The 26,240-nt window shown below is 31.9% G+C and overlaps 1 protein-coding gene across 1 annotated transcript; it reads right to left on the bottom strand.

Annotated features, from left to right (window-relative positions):
* Nucleotides 1-4,780: 4,780 nt before the first annotated feature.
* Nucleotides 4,781-22,148, bottom strand: LOC130807450 (receptor-like protein 4). Its single transcript, XM_057672656.1, has 9 exons — nucleotides 21,776-22,148; nucleotides 20,602-21,660; nucleotides 19,215-19,365; nucleotides 19,048-19,119; nucleotides 16,856-16,924; nucleotides 15,952-16,023; nucleotides 10,027-10,104; nucleotides 9,453-9,658; nucleotides 4,781-5,551 (listed from the first exon to the last, which is right to left on the bottom strand). Exons 1-9 carry the CDS (start codon nucleotides 21,828-21,830, stop codon nucleotides 5,442-5,444), a joined length of 1,872 nt encoding a protein of 623 aa, XP_057528639.1. The 5' UTR covers nucleotides 21,831-22,148; the 3' UTR covers nucleotides 4,781-5,441.
* Between the last annotated feature and the right edge of the window lie 4,092 nt (nucleotides 22,149-26,240).

Genomic DNA, 26,240 nt, shown 5'->3' with positions numbered 1-26,240 from the left:
CATAAACACATCAAAAGAATAGTATAAAACAAATACTCCCTCTTATTCATCTTAGTATACCTATTTGACTTAATATATTTATCAATGTAATAATTTTATTATTAATATCTCTAACTGTGCATAGTTTAAAATTGTAAAAAGTTTATATTTATGATCTTTGTATTAAATTGAATCAAATAAATCTCATTTGACTGTGTTATAACTTATACATACAAATTAAGAGTGATTGATGAACATTATAAATGTCAAGTGGAACTATTACGGTGTATAAGAGGGAGTATTAAGATTTTTATTTTAATGACGCTGTAAAGTAAATTAATACACGCATCAATATATAATGTGAAATTTAATATGATAAAATCTCTCCATTTATTACGCTAATAATATTTGTCTCTTTATTATTTGGTTACTTCCGTAAAATGATATACACGTGTTATCAGTAATTGAAACAATAAATCAAATAAGTATAAAAATAGATTTTTAAAGCCTTTCTAATAAGAACCTGTGCGATAAACCGTTTTACACATGCTAATCCACGATTATAAGTAAACCCTCCGTATCGTCATCATGATTTTATGATCTACTTGATCCTTTTTGTGAAGCTAACCAAGAGTCATAGTCAATGTTTCGCTGATTTTTAGGTTTTCAAGTATGAATGCTGACATTACGAGCTCCAATCTGGCAGGCTGCCATTTAATTTAGTAAATTATAAAATGTACCAATTTTTCCACAACTTGGTAGATTATTTCAAATGCCTTCATTGGCAGCAATCAGGACAGCAAACAAGTGTCAACAAGTGCTGCTTTTAGTACCGTTGACTCTTAGGCGGTTGACTCAAACTCAATATTTATTCATTCCAATTTATACTCTTTCTACTCTTTTCAATTTGATGTTAAAAAATAGAGTTAATTTTTAATTTTGTGATAAAAAAAAATAAAAACAAGTAGATAAAAGATATACATGAATAAAATAAAAATAGATCAGTGACTACTGGTTGGATTTAAAATAAAAAATGGTGTGCAATAGCACAAAAATAAATTATAGCAAAAGTTAAATAGATTGGTTGAGACAACCTATAAAGTTTAATGAGACTTTAACTATCAGCTTAGATTTTGGGTTGATTTGTTATTTTGGCATGTCATCCGAAGCCAAAATAAGGGAAGAACACGAGTTCTATATTATTAGAGTATATAATATATTATAGGGTTTTAATTATCAATTTAAACTTTTAATTTAGTTGGTTTCTTAATATGATATTAAAGGCCAACGTGACAAGAAGTCACATGTACGAATCTCAACCACCCCCATTTATAAAGTGAAATATTAAGCATCAGGTATGAGAAGGGCACGTATTGCATTCACATTTTTAGCCAAATGACTCTCATATAAGGAGGCGTATTAGAGTATTATTTAAGATATTTTAAGATCTCAAATATCAGTTTAAGTTTTTGGTTGAGTTGATTTATTGACAAAAATATATTAACCCCTTACTTCAAATGGAATAATTTGCATATGACGTAAATAAGAAGTGTATTAAATTCAAAATAACCGAAGAGAATTTGTGACCGATTTGTAATTTATTTTTATTAAGTTGCTTTAATGCCAGTTCATTATAATGAAAAAAAAAAATTCACATGAAGCTAGAAATTGGACTGAAAACATTTAATGATGTTAATATTAATAGGCTTAATAGAGTTGGGTTGTCTCCCCGACCTTTTTTTAATTATGATTTTATTTCCTTGGTTATATTTTTCACTTACCAAAAATTGTATACTTCAAGTATTGATAAATATCTCTTAACATTATTTTCATAATATTTACTTTATTTTATTTTTATTATTAGACTCAAATTGTTTATTATCTCAATTTTAGATTATTATACGTCGATGTTGCATGTCAATACCTTCTACTAAAAACGTAAACAAAATGTCACAACACACATGATAGAAACGATTACTATGATGTTATTAGGTGACTTTATTTTTGTTTTTATTTATTTTTAAGTTTTGTTTTGAAGGAATACTTTTACGAGGCCCCTCAAATAATCAAACCTACTACTTAATTAATCAACAATTTTTTTTTATTGGGAGTGAAATTATCGAAAAATAGATAGATACATTAGTGGGGGTCATTATCTTTGTCTTTATTTTAATCAATTCACTGATTTTAAAAAAACGTATTAATAATATTTGTATTATAATTACTCATTTACTCTAATGTAAGATTATATATTTGTGTTTGCACTACTAGAAGAAGAAAATAATTAACTAAAAAACGTTGAATATTTAGCTCCTTCTAAAGATAGAGACCATAAACTATACATATTAATAGAGGACTATGACAATTCAATATCAACAATTGTCGAGGAAGGCCTCTCTTGTGAGAACACGTTGTAACATACATAATATATCAAGAACTTTTAACCATTAGTTTAAGCTTTTGATTGACTTAGTTTTTAGACGTGATATCAGAAACCAACTTAATAATAAGAGATCACGGGTTTAAATCTCATCCACTCCTAATTTCAATTTCCAAGTGGAATATTAAAAAAAACTAAATATGAACGAGCATGTGATTCATCCACACTTCTAATCCAAAAAACTTTCATGTGAGGGGGCATGAATTTTGGATTGATTTTTGGCATTTGGTTTTTTGATTGGTTAAAATGCCAAAAACTGTGTTAGTAAAATTGCATATCCTGTTAAGCGAAAATGAAAAAAGTTAATAGGTTGACTTTTTCTATTGGCTTTTGGCTTATTAGCCTACTTTTTTATCTAATAAACAACTACCAATCAATATATAGTTTTACCAAATAACTCCTTAAATAGTTGGCTTATTCAACTAGCTTAAAAGCCAATAAAAACTCAATATTGTCAGTTGGTCAAACAAGCTAACTTAAACAATCAATAGTCATTTGCCTAACACACCAATTACAAAACTTCGACAATCAATTTAAATTTTTGGTTTATTACGCATCAACACCAAAATCTAAATGTATGTAGCACAATTTGCCCCTTGGTAAACTTTTAAAGTACTACTTATCCATCCTAGAAGTTATTGCATTCCCGTATTCATGTCAATCTATGTCATATCTCTGAGTTATATTCTACAATTATGCCTATCACTTTTTCATCAATGTTTGAAAAGTTGCAGATACCTTTCACATAATACACTACGCAATGTAAAAGTATATAACAAAGAATGTTCATCCAATGTCATATATCCATCCTTAGTTCACTTTCACATAAACAAAATGAATGGTTGATATCTAAGTTGAAGCAAAAATTCATACTAAAAAGGGAGAGGTGATTCAATTCCTTATCACTGATATACATAAATAATTTTTAGCCGCAAATTTTTACTTTCATAAATTCTATCTACACATAAAGAAATTTACTAAATACATGGATGGTTCTGAGCATGTGCAAGATTTCTAATTGAACTGGGTGCTCGGTAAATTTAAAAGCCTTAAATTTTAGTTTATATTATTTTTACTTTGTTTTAGTCAGATGTTTTTAGGCCCAATATTTCTAAATGAATGTCAAACAAGGAGGTCTTTAATATGATCGTATATATTTGCGCGTCTATACAAGAATTAAATAGTGACAACAATACCAAAAATATACAAAATATAATATTTTAAATAAAAAGACAAGATTCATTTCTAAGATGATCATGATCAATTGAATTAGATCCATACGATGACCAATTGAATTTGGGACCAACTATAACAAGTTGATCCTATGTTGGAAAATTATAACCAATTTTGAAAGTGGATGTCAATATCATGCATTGCATTTGCATTTGCATACAACAAAATGCCCTTGAAACTTGGTATAATACATACATATTGATATATACATATATTTTCCTTTTCATTCATCCCTATAGGATATATTATAAGAATAAATAAATACATGCAGTGTATTAAATTTGAATTTCTGAAGGAATGAGTTGTTTGGTGACCACAGTTTGCAACCAATTGTTAGAAGAAGCCAAACATGTCCAAATTATAGTCATAATGATTGTCAATGGTCCATCTCAGTTGGGGCTATGAGTGAGAATGGGTGGGTACTTGATGCAATTTCCCAACCTCAACATGATCATGATCACAATCAGTTTTTTAATACAAAAAAAGAATTATGTCTTATCTCCAATTGAAACATGTACAACTTTCTTAGAAGGAATCTGAACTTAATTCTCGTTATTCTCTTCCCAAACACTCCCTTCCATCATTCAGTTTACTTTGCACCTTTTTCTTAAACGGAATATGATTGAAACCAATTAAAATGAATCCATAAATTATTGAATCGGTCCCTGCTCATGTGGTTTTGGTTCCAATATCAGATAACCGAATAATTTTCTTTTTTACAATAATTTCATGCTATGTCTATTGTCTACAATTGTAGTCAAGTTCATGCCCATTACAGAGTCTTCGAAGAAACTAAGTGGTTAAAGTGTCTCATCGAAGAGATGGATCCTGCTTTCTGTTTGGTAAGCCCTAATCATCATCGTGCCCAATGTATAACGCTCACATGATGATGTTTTGGAATACATGCAATAGAAGAATCAAACATATAGAGATGAGATCTCGATTAAACGGTTCAACTTGGTGAAAATAGCAGATCTTTATTTAACATATTAGTTTTACATCCTTAAATCCTTTTCTACAACAAATCTTTATTTGACAAGGCTGTTAAGACTTAAAGTCACAAATCAGAATCAGTAGCAAACAAGTAAAAGAAGCTTTCAGGAAAATAGCAGATACAAAAGGAGAGTGCAATTAAAGTATTAGCTTTCAATAGAACAATAAGCTTAAAAGATGTGATACAGAAGCGTAGAGAAAAAGGGGTTTGATTCCATCAATTTCAACTGCCAAAATTTACTGATAAACTCCATTCAGACTCAGAAAGCCAGTAAGGATCCGAGTCCGCATACATGAGTTCCAGTGGACACTAGCACAAAGAATATACAAAATTTAGATATAAAATACATAGACACGACTGAGCTGCCAAGATACGATAAGTTCAATAAGATCAAATGACGAAAAAATGAACTTGGCAGACAGGACCATCAACAAGTTGTGTAGGAACTTTAAACCATTTCTCACAGTGGAAGTTTGACATCGTATAAGCAACTAAACGCCTGAAACTGACTATAATACATACAGATGTGTTGCTTCGTGACTATACCATCACCTTTTCTGCTATCACTAAAAAAATACATAAGAAGCACTGTATTTCTCAAGGAATGTGTTGCTTCGTGACCACACTGCGCAGCAAAGTTTGAAAAGACGCCCAAATCTATCAAAATCTTGCTTGATTGTAGTGAGCTCTCTTCAATAATATCTCAGCAGTAGTCGTAAGACCTTTTTCTATTTGCTACGGGTTAGCCACAAATAATGTTGCTGCAAAATTGTTACCTTCAAAATATGTTTAATGCTATTGAGGAGGTCTCATTGAGGGTATTAAACCTTTGGCATGCTGGCTTTCCATTTCGAGGACCATCAAGGACTTTTGTCTGTGATAGCGGTTTCTTTTTGCAGCCATTGCTGAAAATAGAACACATAAAAATGGAAGACATTAGCTAGCAATTCCATAGAGGTGATTAAAAGTTAAAACAACAAAATAACACTCAAACATAAGAATGCTGCTCAAAATGTTATAAGAGAAAATAATGTCGGTACTTCATAGCTCATCTAGAGAAACAAGAAAAGGCCATTTTTTTTTCACAAAAGTCAATATTTCTTATCTCACATGAAGCACTGGTATAGAAAACCTCCAAGGAGTGTATTGTTGTCTCATCAATTTTATTATTCCAGTTTTATTAGCAATAAATACCCCACTCTGCATTGCATTTTTCTTAAAATGCTAATATAAGCATCAGGCTTGTGTTGTTATGCATACTAAATGATGCTCACAATGCAACACAATCTGACATCAATTTGTTGTATCCCATCCTTCATCTGGGCTCTCCTTATTTTCCATAAGGAACCTTAATGATTAGCAACAAGCATGCATTCTCTATGCTCGGTTGCTTCTCAAACATGTAAGCTCAGTGGCCGCAAATATATTTTAAGATACATAAAAAAATAAAGAACTGCACGTCCTAGCGCTAGCCGCTATGTAAACTCTTATGTCCCAAGAAAAAAGGATCATCATTTCAATTGATCTGTGAACAAACTGACGTAACAAGGCAGGGTCAGAGGACTATTTACGTTCAATAAAATGAAATTAAAAATCCCAACTTTGGGTGTTTTGATTTTAATAATTCCAACTTTGAGATATTAATACTAAATCCAAACTTTTGGAGGCATCTTTTTCTAAAAATCTCAACTTCAATATTATTTTAAAATCCTAAATCCTAACTTTTATAAAAATTTTAAAAGAAAAATATAAATGGACAAATAAAATGATGCTACATATTGTTTTAAACTCTTATAGTGGTCATCAATAAGTTAGGTGCTTTAGAATTAGATGTCCCAAAAGTTGAGATTTTTAGATAAATTTATAAAAACGCAATATTGTTATAATTAGAACACCTAAAGTTGGGAGTTTTAAACTTAATTTTAGTATTACAATTCTATAAAACGGATTTTCCATGTTAAGCTATGAAATAAAAATAATTTACATAGCTTATAGAGGCCAATCTCAATAGAACCGTAGCTCCATAGCTAGTTCTTTGGTTTTGAATCACAGCGTAAGAATTCAAGTTACACTTAGGTTTCACCAACTTATTCATTTTTCCAGGCCGAGTTGGGTCATTAGTCAAATTGGTCGTATTAAAAAATTGACAGATCAATTTATAAGTAATTGATGAATAAATTCAAAAATGAGAAACATTGATCAACTTTTGCATGAGAATTGGTTCTATTCATATCACGTCATTTACAAGAGTTTGAATCTTAGAGTTGGGATCTGTTTTGGCATGAATATCAATTATTAAAACAAACATTTTGTACAGTTTAGGAAAAATCCCAACTTTACATTGTTATGATTAGTACAAACTGTGCCGTTTGTTTTTTGAGTGAGATTTATGCTACTTGTCCTTTCTAATTCATCATCTACTAGAATTTATAGATTATTTTCAGATGCACCTTCTAAAAATTCCCGCTTTTGAATTAGCATCTCTGTGCAACAAAAAAGTTTCATAAGCACCCTACATTACTTTTTATGTCAACAGGCACCAGGGCACTCTCGAACTCCTGTCCTTTCTCTTTCTTTCTTAAACAAAGCTTTGTTTCTTCTCCCTCACTAAGTCACCCAATTGATAACATCCTTATCACCCAAAACTTTTCCACACAAAAAAACCCCCTTCTCACCCTCTGAGCACCAAGCTCTCATCTAAACTTTATGACCTGAAACATGGCAGCCATTTTTGACTAGTGAGCTGAATTTTAGGATCACAAACAAGTGGTAACACCCATTGGTATCTGCAGTCATTGATTAAAGGCAAGTGTTGCCTTTAATAGTCCCTCATCAGTGTTTTCCCATGCTCCATTGTTTATTGGCAATCAAATGTACATCATGGGAAATCGAGGTCTTCGGGGATTTGGGGTATAGTGGCTGCAAGGGAAGGCATGTTGATAGGTGAAAATTTGAGCCAAGTTACTTAGAACACTCACTTAAAGGAGCATTGTCGTGTCTAACTTTACAACACTTCTACTCTGAACCTTTGTCCAAAAAAACATTCTATAATCACTTAGTGGAGCTTTGTCCTATCTAACTAAACAACATCTTTAGTATGATCCTTTGTCCAAATTCCAAAATAACATTCAATATACTATGTCTTACTTTGACTTCGTTTGAAACTTTTGACTATAATGCTTGCCTCCACATCTAAAGCTCATTATGAACCTCATCTCTAGTTTCTTCCACTAATATGATGACCAGCAAACAGCAAGCACCATGGATCTCTCTCTAAATAGGTCCAGTTCTTTGACTATTTTATCTAAGACCACTTAGGGAAGAAAGAAAAACGTTGATTTAGACCAATCGCTCAGTGGGAAATATGCAGTCACTCAAGCATGGCAGCACTAGTTCCTAACATCGGTTTGTACTTTTGTACTTCCTCATACATATAAAAGTCAGACTTCATAACAAGCTCAATTACTTTAGTTTGTTGTATGGTTCATAATGGATCCAATAAGCTTTCAATAATAACTTAGCTAGGTTAACTAAACTAAAACCAAGATGCTTTTGTAATATTTTTCTTGCGCAACAAATGAATTATATATAGTATTGTTTCCAGTGACTTGCATCAATTCCTATCCCAAGAGGGAATAAGCAGTCGCATAAAATAAAATCCATGCAAATCCAGTGGAAACGTGAGCAATTCAGAAAAACAAATTTTGTGTCTAACTTTTATGCTTTAACGACCACAAAGACTCTACAGAGAGAGATAGAGTATGTGTGTGTTAAAGTTCAGTATTCAGTCACTACCTTGTCCTAAAAGGCTAAAACTTACAGTGTATCCTTTGATTAAGGAATCACATAGAACCTTTTCATAATTGATTGCAACTCCAGTTTGGATTATCATTTTCAGGTTAAAATTGGTTCCTAGTTTGTGCATTTAGATAATTGTCACTTTCCATTCCAATAACCTAAATAAAAAAATTGTAATCATCTAGACTGCGGATTAAGAGGAAAAATATGGTAAGGGCAGAAAACTAAATGTAAGAGATCTTGTCTTGTTCTTTACAATAAGTCGCCATATACTTAGCAACAAGTCACTGAATATACCTAAAAATAATGACCCCTTACATTTTCAACTCTTACTCATGTGAAGTACGTTAACTTTTAGAATCCTTCTTTCCCTTGACATGGAGGGAACAGGGGAGTCCCTTAAATGCAGCTAATCATTTATGTAAGACACACGACACGATGTAACAAACCAACTATCAGCTTACAAAGAAATATGATCAACACCAGGATTTCAGATCTCACAGGGTAGATGGTCAAACTATGCATGAATGCTAGAAAAATCGAGATAAGCATCATCGATTAAGGCACATGCATAGTAATGGTTTTTTCTAAACTGAACAATGCCTTGTGCAGAAACAATGATAGGAACAATATCAGTTTTATGGTAGGTGTGTAAACCCTATTGAAGTCTTTGATTGATATGCCAAAACAAGGAGGGTTTTTAAGACAAAAAATGCAAAGTAAGATCAGCGAGAGATAGCCTTATATTGCAAATTTAACAAGGAATAAGAGGCACCAAACAGTTACAGTATAGAAAAACTTTATTAGAAAAGACAAGAAATGCTGTTTATGGAATCCATAGTCAATGTTCTCTTAGAATGGAAACCAAATGTGTGAAGCTACCTCAACTGTCAGATAAAAACTAAAGAATGGCATGAAATTTGATTGAAACCCTTTAGCAAACCGAAATAGAACAAGAAGTACAAACAATGAAAATGAGAAGAATTAGAGGATATGAAATCAACTTACAAATTAACTCATGTGGAAAACCGAAGTCATAATCGCTCCTCCTCCTTCTGATACAAAGGCATGTCACGAGCAACAGTATACTGAAAACAACCACACAGGATATTCCTATAGCAATTTTACCGGCACTGGACAATCGGCCATTTCTCCAAAGAAAAGGACATTCTGGCAAAGAAGGAACACCACACAGGCCCTTGTTGGCAGAGAGACTGAAAAGAAAGTTCAATTTTAGTATAGATGCAAGAAAACAAATAAAATTTCAGATAATATGCAGCATGTTTCAGTAGACGAGTTCCTAGCACAAGGGAAATACAGAGTATACATTTTTATTTAGTAAGCAGGGCAACCCAAATTGATATTCTGCCATAATTCTAAGAACAAGGAGATCATATGTGAACATGGGGAGGTCAAGCGACAAGTACACAAGCCAGCAAGAACAGCATTTGATATTCACATGTTCACGCCCAAGCCATTGCATTTGTTTAAGCTACGACCATTAATTACAATCTCTAACTGACTTGAAGATGCGATGAGAAAACAATAGAAGCACAAGATCACAAAGCAGGAAAAAACATACTCAATTGCTCCACCATGGACACCAACAGAGTAAATCTGCTCTGGAACAAGTCCTTCCAGGTGATTATCATTCAACAGCCTGCCACATGTAAGAAATATAAGATACAGACACATAAAGAAGTGAATTATAGTCAAGATACTTGATACTTCCACAGGGAGTTAACCCTGGAAGGCACCCCACTGTCCTGTGCAATCCTAATCCATACCTAAGTTTCATTGCACTAGCCAACAAGCATTTACGCTTCAAAAGGTGTCTTTAAAACCGCTTAACTGCCTGAGAAATGTCTTTTGGACAAAGCACTAGAAGACTTTTAGCAAAGCATTAACATCTTTCAACATCAGATACACATCTCACCTAAGAAGTTCAAGCTCCTACTCCAACTACTAATCATTCCCACCATAAGAACCTTGGCCAGAGATTTTATTTAATTTGAATTCAATCATACAATGGCTTATTAAATCATGTAATCTTCTCATTTATGTAAAGTTATAGATGATATTTCGTATTAAAAGTCAATCGAAGACAACTTTTTTTTTTGGTTTTACAAAGTAAGCTTGTGCATATCCAAATCCTTAAAACGGCATTGGAGTAATGGAATGTTGATATTAAAGATACCAAACAGATGGGTATATAGACACTTAAGTTTTGATCCCATGTCCATGATGAGAAATAATATATCTTCTTCACAAAATAACCTGATTTTAGCATTTTATTAGATAAGTCAAATAATTGCAGAAATAAATGATTCAAATTTCATGCCTGTAAGTTAATAAAGGAGCGATTATACCACACTCTCGGTTTAAAATTACATATTAGGCCCAATCCATTAATTGTATTACAATCAATGTGGCAAGCTACGACTTTTAATCCATTATACACTTATTGGATATGAAAAATAGGGCCATTTATCTTAATGGATTAATCCTAATACTAGTACAAAGGACTAATTATAATAGAAGTATACAAATAATCAAAATCCTAAAACTAGTACTAGTTCACATGGCACAAGAGATGAAACGGAGTAAAAAATTGTAGGATAATACATCATCTACAATTTAATTATTGAAAAGAATAAAAAAAGCAAAAGAAAACACAAAATTCCTATTACTACCTTACAGGAAAATACTACCTCCCATTCATTTGCTATATTTGTTCCCACCCATTTTTCTATTCTCTCTCTCCATCTCATCCAAACACGCATTTCACCCACTCGTTTTTTTCTCTCTCATTTAATACAGCCAAAACTAAATAAACTGCACAATCAAAATTGTAGCAATATGGCAGGCACGTAAGTGGCAAAGAGAAACCAAAAGGTAGTACTTCCAAGTCTCATGTAAAACCATAGAGCAAAATTCAATAAGTGTTGTTTCTTGAATGAAGCACGCTAAAGCGATGCAGGGTGATGCGGTTGTCATGCAAAATATAGTGAAAATCATAAGATATCCCTTGAACCAGCCTTAAACGCAACTTATACACCTTTAAAATGAGGTATTAGTTCGGTAGAATTATAATCTTTTCACTAACCATATGCAATTTTTTCACTATGGCACAATGCACAATTCTTCCATAATATTCCATGATTCCCCATTTCGTATTATGATAAATCTTTGACACCGTATAAATACAACCCTTATGTCCTTTAACCATTCATATTCCTTCATAACATGACATAAACAATGCAATATTCCTACCACAAACAAACACAGATTCACTATTTATCATACACCGTCATCCTTAACTAGTTTAGCCATTTTTATTCATCCTCCATCTTCACCCTATTGTCATCTCGTTGTTAATACTACAAAAACTATATTATGTTATTACTATGTTGCAATCTTGGACCCTAAATAACAAATGATAAACAAACACTTTAAAAGTATCGTCTATGATAATTATATTTGTTGATAGATCTTGCTTGGAGAGGTATGTTTGTGAGGGTTAAAATTTTATCTTTATAAGAAAAATAATTGCACCGAATATTATCTCTTTAATTATTTAGATTTATAATCTTGATTGGTATTTTTGTATGATGATTCAAATATTTAATCCTTTTTTAAAATATCAATATCTTGATATGTTTAAAAAGAAAAGATACTTGCAATGGCTTGATTTAGATCTTTTTCTTGAAATCTAATACTGGTAGGTTTTTTTTACACTTCATTATAATATTTTTAGACCCAAACCCAGACCCAATCTTTAGACCCAAACCCAGACCCAGACCCGGATCTTAAACTTTATTATAAATTTATAATATATTTATTTTACACTTCATAATAGTATTTGTAAGAAAACGTAAAACCCATCCCTATTCACTCTCTCTGTCCCTTTCCCTCATTTCATTCACCAAAGAAAGCGCGCCCAAGTCTCTCTCAAATCTCAATTTTATCTTTTTTTCATCCTCTTCCAAATTGAAAAACTCTATTCGATTAATCTTCTCCATTCTCCATTTTCCATTGTTGTCTTCTTCAATCTACCTCCATTGTTGCTTTGTATTAAAAGGATTGATATGAAATACTTGCAGATTTTTATACAGAGATGTAGCCCTAGAGGAATACCGGTAGTATAATGTTTCTTTTGTTGTTTCTGATTGTTCTTACTTACTCAGTCCTATGTCTTATGTTTCTAATGTTTGATTTTTGTGTAAAAATGTTCATAAGAATGGTAATCTAAATTGTTGTTTGATGTTTGAGTTTTGATGTTTCACAGTCCTAGGAGGGCATCCTGTTCGCTTAATCGGTAATCTAAATTTTAAATTGTTAAAAGTTATAATCCTAAAATTTGAACTTTTTGTAAGATGTTCATAAAAATGACTAGAATGTTGAAAGCAATAATGTTTGGCGGGTAAGTCTTAGAAATGGAAAAGGACGCATACCTTTTTGAACCCATTAAGGATCATAGACCCATTAGATCCAACGGGCTTGGGTATGGGTACAAAAATTTCATACCATTAGGGTCCGAATTCGAGTTTAGATCTATAGAAAATAAAGCGATATTATCAATGGTACCCCTAAGCTTTCGCACTTTATCAATGGTACCCCTAAGTTTTTTCGATTATCAATGATACTCTCGTGTTATTGAGCGTCTTACAACCGTAACATTTTCTAATTTTTTTCGTCCAGAACCGTAAATTTTTTTCTTTTTCTTTTATTTTTCAATTTAAAACATAAAAAAATAAAAGAAAAGGTAAAAAAGTCAACGGTTTTGGACGGAAAAAATTAGAAAAGGTTACGGTTGTAAGACGCTCAATAACATGAGGGTACCATTGATTATCGAAAAACTACCATTGATAAAGTGCAAAAACTTAGGACTACCATCGATAATTTCCCAAAATAAATGAGTTTGATTCTGGGTCTAGCTAGACCCTGCCCATGACCATCTCTACTTGGGCAAGGTCAAAATCGCTTTCTGCGCTTCTTTTACCACAAAACGATTTTTATACCTTGGTCCATCAAGACTAATGAATTTCTTTGGCCAATTTTACGTGCCTAGTGGTCCTTCACTAAAATCTCTATTTGCCCTTGATTTCAATAAGAAAACAATTGGAAAAAACAAACATAAGAACGAGAAAAGGATAAATTTGGCAAAAAGAAGAAAAACAAACTTAGTGTTCAAGTGTGAGCATCACCGAAAATGGACCACTGGCAATTTAGCAAGTCGAAAACTATTGTTAAAAAAAACTTACCCAAATTCTCAAATTAGAGTTTCTTTTATATTAGGAATTTCAGTTTAGGGTTCAATTTCAACCAATTTATACAATAATAGGACTTTGGCCCAAATCAGAGTATCAAAATTGTAGCAATGTTGAATTTATATAAATTTTATTTCTTTTGGAGTTGTAAGCTTAGATATTTTCTCTCTTGTGACCATAGAGTAAAACTCGGTCATATCGCATCGCATCAGTCGCGTCGCAACTAATATTTTCCACATCTTAAAGGTTTACTGAGTTTTGGGTTGTATCAAGGCAAGGGATATCTTATGACTCGACCGAAATTTAGGCATTACAATCACCGCATCACTCTCGTTTCCACAACATCATTCTATTATCACGATCGCGATCGTGACCGTTACCACATTTTTACACAATGCTTGTGACTCTTCATTTAGAGATTTAAAGCCCTGTGCCTAACCAAATGCAACAAAATGTGTATTCCTTCCTAGCTTCTTGGACTAAAAAGTGAAGCTATGTGCTCTCCTATTTCTCCGATGCCTGATTGCGCTAGAGGCGCACTTTTGAAAACTAAGTTCACAAGATCTCTAGTCCATTAGTAAAAGTTATGCTCGGGAATCAAAGGGGTTAAATCATACAATCACATATTTCCTTTCAGTTTCTTATATTGTTTGTCCATTTGTTGATACTTCGTCTACTTTATTATGGGTTGTGAGTCTATTATTAAGACTGGGCAGGGACTCCTTCATCTCTTGGCATCCCATATAGAAGGTAAAATCATTTGTCAGAATTTTCTAGGTTATCTATAAGTAAAAAAGATTATTTGTGGTAGAAGTAAGAACAAGAGAAGGTTTTAGCCACTAGCTAGGATTGATTGATTGATCTGAGCTCTATGCTATAAAGGATTCCGAACACGCTTTGTACACATTATCCAACTATCTATAGAAGGGCAAATGGGAAGCTCAATCTGAGTGACCTTTAAAGAACCACCAAATAAACAACACCAACTACTCATGCAATTTGACAAATAGCTAATGAGCAAGAACATTACATCTCTTATATCATTGAAAAATTGAAGACACTATCCATCTAAACGATAATTTTAGATGACATCCACAAGGAATGATAGATATGTCATGAATGATCCTACATAGTTCAGGAATAACAATTTACTCCCATTACTTAAAGGGAAAATTTGTCACCTATAGCTAGAATGTCACATGAATTCAATCTTGAATCTGAACTTTTTCTTTTACTATGTTAGACATGGGCTCATTTTCCATTTTATTTTTTGTTCACCCCTCTCCTCAAGCCCTTTATGATTTGTCTCTTTTCATGGTATATAATATAATTTTGGAAATAATTGACAGATACTTCTAATTTATAATAGACAAATTTTGATCACAGTTAAATTCATATAAATTATTGATGATGAGTGTCATATATTGACACTTTCAATTGGGAAGAAGGGGGAATCAAAATTAATTAATGATGAGTACTATTCATCAAGTTTTTCATTTTATCTTTTCCCTATATGAACACTTTCAATGGATAACACTATTCATGTCATGGAATTGAAAACTCACCAATTTATATAACCTGTTTCACCGCAACCTTAAATCCCATTAGATAACGACGCATGGATTTTCACGGTCAAAACCCCGCATCAACTGTTACGTAACATATAACGCCGATATTTCATCCCTAAAATGTTATTTGTCGAGAATCGGTTATAGAAAAATTCTTCTAACATCTCGCTAAATTGTAGAAAAGGTTCTTCTAAATATGCCTATTAAAATTTAATTAATACCCATCTACTTTAATTATTACAAACCACTTAAATTATAGTTAGTCAAAATTTAAATCGTTAAAGGAAATAATTAATTTAATAAATACCTCGTTTAAGGCAATTTTAGTAGCTCTGGGCAAATTATTGCAATGCAATTGTAAGCTCAAAACGCCCCTTATGTTATTTTTTTCAAAACATTACATCATGATTCACGATATATCTCTTATAGTTGTGCAAACACATCCGCGGCTACATTTTTCTACCATGATGCATATATAACCAATATGATTTTATAATTGCTCGCCAAATATGACACTAAAATAAAGTGGTACAAGACTAATTCATTTAAACTATGCCGATACAATTTTTTTGTATAGACACAAGTATGCCATGAGTCTAGCTGAATTTCAGATGAAACTATAAAATAAGAACCTGAATTCAAAAGGATTAGAGGATAGATAGTACTTACACTAGCCGCAGATTATTTGAAGTAGCAAGACTGTCAGGAATAGGTCCTGTGAACTCATTATTTGACAAATCCCTGCCCAAGATATAAAAAAAAATTATAATAATATTAAAACAAGAAGCATATATGCATCTTATCACCTGTAATTCATCTTAAACTCAAAGCATAATTGATAAAATGCATGACCACGATCTTTAAAAATTTAAATAAAAACCACTAATTACAGCTCCACATTTTGTCATATTTGATATATATTTTGTGACTGGGCCTTGAGTTGAGGCATGATTGTATGGCTGATGGTTAATGGTCGTGGAATTTGAGGGCATCAAAATTCAAGAGGGGGGTCAAAGCAGCAAGCTCGAACGAAAGCTCAGAAGTTGGAAAGAGCAAACAAGCACAGAAGCTCCAGAAGAAAGTGCTCGAACAAGCACAGAAAAATTTCTAATCTTCAATGCTCATTCAAGCCCAGAAAATTTTCTAAAATAACCTCGTTAAAAGGTACTTTGTTTATGTGAGCTTTAATAAATAAATTTCTATAATATTAAATTTAAATATTAGTTAACATATAAATTTGATAGATTATTCACCTAGATTTTTTGACTTTATCCAATTAACATTTCATGTTTTAGATAAAACAGAATTATACTATCTTCCATTTTTTAATGGCCACACTTTCGATGTTCACGCTATCCATTGTGCTATTTTAACATCAAAAATCTTTAAATGCGCATAAATTTTAATGATAAAATATTAAATGAGTCGGCATGCAAGCACATTTTAAGCTTGTCAAAGACAAAATACGAAAAATTTATCAAATATAAAGCTCTCAGTAAATCCCTTGCTAGTCAGAAGGCAATAAGTGATATGATAATAGTAAACAGTACATTAACATAGTAGATATACGTACAGCTTTACAAGAGATTGTTGACCAAGGCCCTCTGGTAAAGTACCCGTCAAAGAGTTTGAACTTAAATTCCTGTCATATCAAGCAAAAAGAGAACCAAATTAAGGAGACTAGTGGAAAACCACCAAACCAATGAAAACAAATTTAGGAAGAAAAACAAAAGATACTCTTCCATGTTTCTTGACCATGGAAGATGCGAGCAAATCATAAATGTCTTCTTCAAAAGTGCATTGCAAATCAACTTAGCTCTTCAGTACAGATGCGTGTTGATTATGTACCAAATGTCTAGAAGCATATGAAGATGTTATGTGACCTAACATTACATGACCATTCACATGTTCAAATGAGATGCACAAAAGACAAACAGGTTTGATAAGCAAGCATGAATGCATCCATGCGTGTGCATGAAGTAAATATGTATGGTACGAAGTACGGAAAAATCAGTATAGTTTGTTGACTCTCTTAGGTTTTGATGATAACTACACTTAATATAAACGACTGTATTTTAGAGATTGTGTGCAGGTCGATATCCGGTCTTGATAAAGATCGTTCATAGTGCCTAAGCCTTGGTCCATGAACTGTGTATATGTCAAATATATCCAAGGAAATTAGATAAGGAAGATCGTTTAGGATGTCAAATGTAGACGATCTGACGATCCTTGTTGATAGAGACAGTGTTGTGTTCCCAAGACTGAAGCCTAGAAGAATCAACGTCAGCTAAAAATTCTGTAGAATATATTTTTCTGATTTTTAGTTGATATATTGGTTAAAATTAATTTGTTGCATTATTAATTTAATAAGTTAATTGGCAAAATATTTTTAAAAAAAAAATAACCGTACCTTTTCTAAAGTGGAGAAAACTTCTTATTTTTCTCCACATAAATAGGCTTGCAATATGGGTTTAATTAAGAAAAAACTACCTTGCCTATTTTTAGAAAAGTAACCGTGGCTAATTTTACTTGCTATTCAAGATCCACTTACTTCTTAATCTTAGGAATAAGGATGTAGTAGGTAGTTATTTCTTTTACTAGCTACATGAGCTCCTATATAAAAGGGAGTTGATATAAAAGGGAGTTGTTTTTCAACTAGTTTGAGAGAGGAGTATCCATACGTGAGATCAAAAATTAACAAAAAATATTTTTGCTCCAAAAATTGCTAATTAACTTAAAATATTTTCTTGTGTAACTCGTTAATTTTATCCTTAGGAATTTGGCCTTTGTAAAGGTTTTTTTGAGAGAATTGTTGTAACTAGACTTGGGACTTGGGGAAGTCTAGGGGAGAGAGAGAAGCTTCGAGTAAAGCAAGAGAAGTTGGCCTAGTTTTGTTTACTTGTTTTATGTAATTGTAACTAATTGCCTAAAACATAGTAGAGAATTTTGAAATCCCGAGGTTGTGGTTTTTCCTTCTATTTAGGCCTAGAAAGTTTCCACGTAAAATTGTGTTGTCTTTTTCTTATTTTTCGCATCAAGTTTAAGTTTTAATTTCGCAAAAACAAGGCAAAAACACTTAAACTTATCAAACAACAATTCATCCCCCCTCTTACTGTCGTTCACCATCTCTAACCGTTTCTACATAGTTCAATGAGGATAAAACCATAATTTGTTCACTCTGGGTAAAACCAGACAGAGAGAAAGAGCAAAAAACATAGGTCGAGAGAGGGGGAGAGAGCAAGAGAGTATATACATATGTGCATGCATACATGGGCAAGGCATCCAGTAAATACTTAAGTCAACCAAAAGCTAGTTATGTGTGGTCCACTATTTCTCTAACTATGAGTTCAATTGTTCATCACAAGGCCACAGGCCTGAAAGCTAATTTAGGAACATTTTTTTCTTAGTCAATTTCAAGGTATGCTGGGTTTAAGCATGTCTCTATAAAATCTTCATCATTCATCAAGCTTGAAGTTTAACAGAGATTAGACAGTGCTGTACCAAAGAGAACTAAAAACAAAAGTCTAAGGTTTATGACTTGTTCTTTGCATCAGAATATATATTAGACCTTATATCAACTTTTCACAATTCACATGTACTTCAGTTGTTGAATTCATGTAGCCATCTCCGTACTTATGAGTATTTAGCTGAACTTATTTGAAATTAATATAAATAGTAAGGTGAAAAGAACAAAGCCTACGATGATAAGATAAAGGCTTCCATGAAAACAAGAAGAATGTAAGTGCTCATATTTTCAAAACTTACAAGACAGCCAAGTTTGTCAAAAGACTGATCTTATCACTAATAAATCCTTTCAAACCTTGGCTCCCAAGGTCACTGCATAAAACAATAGAAGATGTCAAAGAAAGATTCCTGATGATAGAGTAAGGGCACTGATAACAAGAGAAACGTAAATGCAAAGAACAGCATACATTTGAGAGATAACAAGAGCATTCCCATCTTTGTTAGAACGACATGCAATTCCTTCCCATGCATTCCAAGTTGTTGGGGCGCATGGATCACCATTCCATCCCATTCTGTCTGGAACTCGAAGTGAATCCTTTAACGCCCTCATAGCCAAAACTAAGGCAATAAGCACACCATAAAAACACATTAATGCAATGTCCCTACACTTTAGCCTTCGTTCAGTCAGCATTCCACCATAGAAAATACAAAGTAGTGCAGACAAATGAACGAAAAGAACAGCCACCACAATGCCTATGTTTGGAACAGAGAAAATCTTTAACCAAAATAGAAAAAGAAAGAGTGGAACTTCTAATTAGTTGCATATCTGACATCCAACGACAACAACATTCCATAATTCCAGTGCCATTAAGTAGCCTCATCTAGAGTGGGAATTGGAGGGTCGGATGTACAGAAACTTACTCTTTTTATACCCTTGTTAGTGATAACAAATAGGTTGTTTCCAATTCACCCTTCATAGCAAACTATCATTTGCAACTTCGTAAAAAAAAATTCACATGATTAAGTCATTTTACTAAGGTGCATTGTAATCCAAAACCAAAAGTACAAATCTTAACATCCATCAATGCCTAATTTACCTAATCAAAGAGCTATGCGGTTAAAAATTCCCCTCACGGTCCTTGTTGCATCAGGAAAACCAAAAGTGGCAAATTGGTACTTAAAGCAAGGACGGTTCTAAGGTGGTTAGATGTGCAATGGACAACCGGCCATGAAGAAAAAGTGACGCCTATTACGGAAATTTTCCTTTTAATGTAAATAATTAAATAAACACAAATTCTTGTGAGAGACCCTCTAATTGAGCCAGCCCATTATATATTATTTTAAAATATTATAAGTATGTATTAAGAATGATATAAGTAGACATTTAATATATTGAAAGTAGGCATTAAGGATACGTAAGTAGCGTCAAGGATAATGTAAGTAGGCATTAAGAATACAGTAAGTAGGCATGCATTAAGAATACAGTAAGTAGCATTAATCTTTTATGACTAGCTGATAAATAGAGAGTCTCTCAAAGAGACTAGCTGATAAATAAAACCTCTAGTTTATGACTCATGCAAGAGCTAATTAACACATAATACATGTTCTGATAATTAAAAATTAAAACAGCAATCATGTTTTTCGTCAGCAACCGCATTACCTAAAGCCTAGCCAATACACAAGCAATAATACAAAAATCATTTTTAAGACAAAAGGCAACACTAATTGAGTAATGGCCTCTACATCAAAACAATCAAAAAATGCGAATAACTAATGCAGTACCCAGCTAAACAACCAACAAAAAACCAAATATAAACACCAACCCTAAAATATCTCCCAAATACTCCAACATACCTTGATTAGGATCAGTAGCAAGATCATTAGGTACAATAGCATACAGTTCCAACCCACAAAGAATAGGCTCTTTAACAACAGGAATTAACTTCACAGTCAATGTAGTACTACTCAAATTCTTAGCAACAAAATGCCAATCAAAAGCCTTGAACCCTCCAACCGACTTAAAAACATCAAATCGATTCACATTCACCCCATTTACCAATACATCAAACTGTCTTTGCCCTGCCTTAGTCACCTGATCAGTAATTTCTGCAAAATGAAACCACAACAAATAATCAAGCTTAGCATCCACATTCAACTCATACTCCAAAACCCCTGATACCCCCGCAGTCACACAACTCTGATACAACTTCATCGGAAAATAATTCGGCTTTTGATTCGCCCCAGCTATCTCTCTGATCGTTGAAATTACTTTAACGCCCTTGCTGTTCTTAGACAGAAAGGAATTGTCGGACTGCCACAACCGCCATGCAATATCAGTATCATTGGTAAGACCTGGACCCCAGTGATGTTGCCCGCAACTTAATCTCCCATAATTAACCAAAATCGTCTTATTCCCAAAATCGGATGAAAAATTATACGACGCCGAATCAATTTCAATAACTTCTAGGGTTCCAATAATCGGAGGATCAGTAGCAATTGAATAAAAACAAACACGAGCTTCGTTATCGGGTACATACGCAATTAGATCAGAGTAAGAACCATCAGCGGACACATTTTCCCGCCACGGAGATTTATAACTAAAAACAACAGTACCTTGAACGGAAACCTCAAAACTAGGAGGATGCTTTTTTCCGTCATAATTATCATAAACGGTGAAAGTACGGAAAAGAAAACGACCGCCACGATCAGAAGTAGGAATAATGTAACAGTTCTTAGGTCCAGAAGTAGTAGGAGGAAAGAAACGAAGAGTTTTCTCTTGTGGAAGAGAGAAATGTAGAGGTTCAGACACAACTGAAGTAGAACCACCAGTGAAGAAACGATCGGAAAGCCAAGTAGTTTGGAAATAATCGACGTGAGTATTGGAGCCACCGCAGTCAATATGGTAAGAGATATCTGCAAGAAGAGAGAAAAAAGTGTTAGGTCAGGTTCATCAGTGGCGGAAATAGAGAGAGGGAGAGAGAGAGAGAGAGAGAGAAAAGGGAAGCCATATATAGCTGTTGTTGCTTACTAGAGCGAGAAAGGGGAAGGAGGAGGAGGAAGGTAAAGAGGAAGAGACGAGACATGAGTGGGAAATGTGGAGTGAGGTGAAGACTGAGAGAGAGAGGAATTGGAGGATTAGATTAGTTAAGTAAATAATAAAAATGGTGGTTGGATTCGATATAACAGAAAAAATGGGTGTATATGCATTTGTATTAAATTTATCATTACAGTTGACAACTACTACAGTCTACAAGTACTACATTTTGTGGGAAAAGGCGAGATTAGCGGGAGAAAGATGGGAGAACGACCAGCGAAATCAACCGAACCGGACAATTTTTTTTTGGGTATTTTTTTTTTTATTTCATTTACATGGTAAGACAAGGCAAGCGATTCAAGTAGAGGGGGAGGGGGAGTGTTTGAGTGATTGATAAATGATGTTAACTAGCATTATTTAAATTTAAAAAAAAAAAAAGAAAATTATCAATAATAATTTTTAATTTTTGACACTTTATTAATGATCTTTAAATTTTTTTTATTATCAATGGTACTCTCGTAATATTGAGCTTCTTAAAATCGTAGTTTTTTAAACTTTTTTCGTCCAAAATCGTCTAAAATCGTAAATTTTTCTTTTTCTTTTATTTTTCAATTTAAAACATAAAAGAAAGTTAACGGTTTTTGACAAAAAAAGTTTTAAAAGGTTACGGTTGTGAGAGGCTAAATAATACGAGTATACTATTGATAATAAAAATACTTAGGGATACCATTGATAAAGTGTTAAAACTCATGGATACCATTAATAATTTTCTTAAAAAAATAAATAATATTAAACAGTAAGTTGTTTAAGTTGATAGAATATTTGTGTTATAATAATTCGACATGAATAATTATCTTAATCAAACGTTGAATGTATTTTTTTTCATCGTTGAATGTGAAGTATTTAAATTAAATTACCAATATCACTTAATTTTCTTTTGAATCCGTTCCTGGTCAAGCGAATGATGAGGTAAGAATTAAATTCATCATTTTGTATGAAAAAAAAGGTATTTGTTTCCATTAAGGTAAGATTGGATTTTTTTGGTTGTATAAATAGGTGTTTATTCGAGTTGTACAGTTGGTTTTAGATCAGAAAAGTAAATCTTATGTCAACATTTGTTTTTACGTCCTTATAAATTTATGGGAAATTTCATATAATAACCCTCAATTTTTAGCTTTTTTACATTGTAGACAAATTTTTTTTATGACCTTTTAATTTTTTCAAATGGTAAACAAATGGAAGTTTTTTTCTTAATTTACGCTATTTTTTTACCCAACGTGATAATATTTTTTTAATAAAATAAATATCGTGATTACCCTAACTGACCACATATCTTGAAATCCAGTCGAAATAAATACTTCATTTAACGAAAAATATAACATTTTGTCAACAACATAAAAAAGTTAAAAGCTCAAAATGACTAATTAGATTTTAAAAAGTAATTATAGAAAACTCAAATGTCTATCATGTATTCTTCATAAAATTATTTTCAAAGTCTAGTTGAATTATGTTAAAATTAAAACAGGATAAATATGGAGTCCACTATAGTTTGAACACCACTAGCAGTATTATAGGAGAATAATTAACTGCTGAAATTGCGCGTCTTCCTTTCTTTCCGCTAAAGGAGTATTGGAATTTAATAGCGGAGAGGGTGGAATTTTTTGTCAAAATAAGGTCCACTGAACTCAAATTTTCGATATATATTAGCCAAAAAGTTTTCTTCAAATATATTCTCAATTAAAAAAAAATGATATTTATTTTTTGTATTGCATTTATAGGTGGTTAATGGGTGGATTAGACAGGGTTCGATGCAATTCGAGTTGAAAGTGCATTGACAATATACTTCCTCTGTTAATTGTTTCTACTGCAATTTTGATTTTTGGCAATTTCATATGTTATTTATAAAAGAATTTTTTTATTATTATTATCATATTTTTTTGTCATAATTAGGCGTAAACATCCTAATTTAAAATTTTTTGTTTATGGTCATTAAATATTTTTCAATAACTTTATTTTTACATTTTTATATGTTTATTATCCTCACATGTTTTTCATCAACTTTATTTTAACATTTTTTTATGTTGAGTCCCAATAATTTTTCTACTAACTTTATTTTATATATTTTTTTAAAAAGTTTATGATGCCATTTTTTTCACTAACTTTATTTTCCACTAATATTTTTTAAGTTTATTTTATATATTTTTTTTTACTAACTTTATTTTATATTTTTATAATATTTTCTCGATTGACATTATTATTCAATAAAATAATATATCTAAAATTCTACTTTTCTTAATTCCCAAAAACATTCCTTATTGAGGTATCAAATAGGATAAAGGATGCATATAATTGCTACTTCATGGTGGCCTGGTGGGTCGCGTGTCATTGAGGTTGCGGTCATATTAATTTTGATATTAAAGTTATCAATTTTGTCTTTAAATGAATCAATTTCAATTTAAAGTAAATATTAAAAAGATCAGTTAAAAAAAATTTAATTTTGACCTAAAAGTGATTAATTTTGACGTTAACAGATCAATTTCTACCTAAAAATGGTTTAGTTTTCACAATTTCAGAACGGGGGTAATAAAATGGTATTATTCTATTATTTTATGGATGAATTTCAAACAACAAATGAATGGTCAATAACACTATCAATAAAAGTGTTAAAACATTGCACAATACAAGCAATCTTATTCAATGCAATATGATGAATCTAATGGAACATAAGAGTACTTCTACTCTTTAATCATCAATATATAACATTGGTACTGATGAGATGCGCTTACCTAAATAGTTTCTGTTCATAATGGGCTTGGAAATAAAGTTGTATGAGTAGTGTTTATTTACCCTTAATGTGAAGGCGGAGAAAGTGTTGATCTCGAGTTATGTTTGCCAATTTATTCAATGAATGCTCTTGGAAATGGTCAAGAGTTCATGGTTGCTTTGTTATAAAAAATTTCAATTTTGATATAAAAATGATCAATTCGGACCTTAAAGTGATCATCAATGATCAATTATAGCTTATCAAAAAAATCATTTTTAACCTTTAAGGTATCAATTATGAGTTATGACCTTAAATAGATCAAGCTGAGCGCATATTGAGAAAAACTATAATTGATCCTCTTGCGCTATCCGTCTTATATTAAAACCATCACAGCCAAGAACGGCTGATATACATTAGCTTTTTATTTTATTATTTCTGAAACAAAAGTTTTTAACCCATTTGAACATTGATTTACCAATTTGTAATCTACTTTAAAATCTTTAAGCAATTGCCAAGAGATGAATCATTAACCTTTTCTCACTAATTATTACTAGGATATAGGCCAATATTAAACGGAATAACAAAAAAAATAATAATAAGAGCATAATAATTGATTGATGTTAAACACTGAAATTGCAACCCTATAATGTGAATAGGACCATAGGGTGAAAATGCATAAACATTCATAATTCATCAAAAAATATTCATAAATAATCATAAACATACAAACTAAGGTCATAAAAGCTTTCTAAAAATAGACAAAATCTTCTAATTAATATTATCCCAATCATCAATTTATGGTTTGCCGTTTCCAATTCTATCCTTTTAACTCATTTTTTGAGTTATCGCGACTACAACTTGTAAATATGGTCACAATAAATTTATTGGTAATCGAATTCCGGTTATATGGTCACAAACTCACAATGCTCACTTTTTGTATTATTGTAGCTGTAACTTGTAAATATTAAATTTTGTGATTATAATTTATAGTGACCCAAACTTTACGGTTATAAATTTTAAATGATTCAATTTAATAATAAATAGAGTTTAAAATTGTAGCAAAAGAGCATTGAATATATATTATCCGTGAAGGGGAGATGTCACAAAGAAATAGATATAGTTGGGAGGAATTGTATTATCATTTTGTCTATTTGAATTAATATAAAAAATAAGTGTTCTAAAGAAAAAATAAATATTTGATAATAAATAAAGAGATATTGAAATGTGTGATTAAGTCAAAGAGAAAATCAGTGTGATAATAGTTAAAATATATTCCTCTCTCCTAATGAAATTGAGTCAAAAACAAAAGTATTTTTAAGTGAAGTATGAGAAATTGTGAAAGTGTGATATTAAATAAAAAAGGAATGAATTGTATGAATGTTGATAATATAAAGTTTTAATGTTTGGATGAGATTAAAAGAATGAAAAATTGGCTGAAATTAATCCCAACTATTACCCGTTAGCCAAAAATAATCTCCACTATCGATTATTTTTTAATAATCCCAACTATTAACTTAATTTGTTCAAAACATCCCCCCTCCCAGCAAACCGGCTGTTGTAGGTTATACAGATTCGAATTTTTTTATTTTCCTTTTTCTATTAACTTCAATAATAATCCATCTCCTTCATCTATTAATCCCCCTCCTTCTTCTTCTTCCCCATTAGTCCCCATTAATACCCTTCTCCATTGATGAA

The sequence above is a fragment of the Amaranthus tricolor genome, chromosome 3, assembly GCF_026212465.1.
Source record: "Amaranthus tricolor cultivar Red isolate AtriRed21 chromosome 3, ASM2621246v1, whole genome shotgun sequence".
NCBI classification, from domain to species: Eukaryota; Viridiplantae; Streptophyta; class Magnoliopsida; order Caryophyllales; family Amaranthaceae; genus Amaranthus; species Amaranthus tricolor.
The sequence above is the reverse complement of the archived record's forward strand: the minus strand, read 5'-3'. Positions and strand labels throughout refer to the sequence as shown.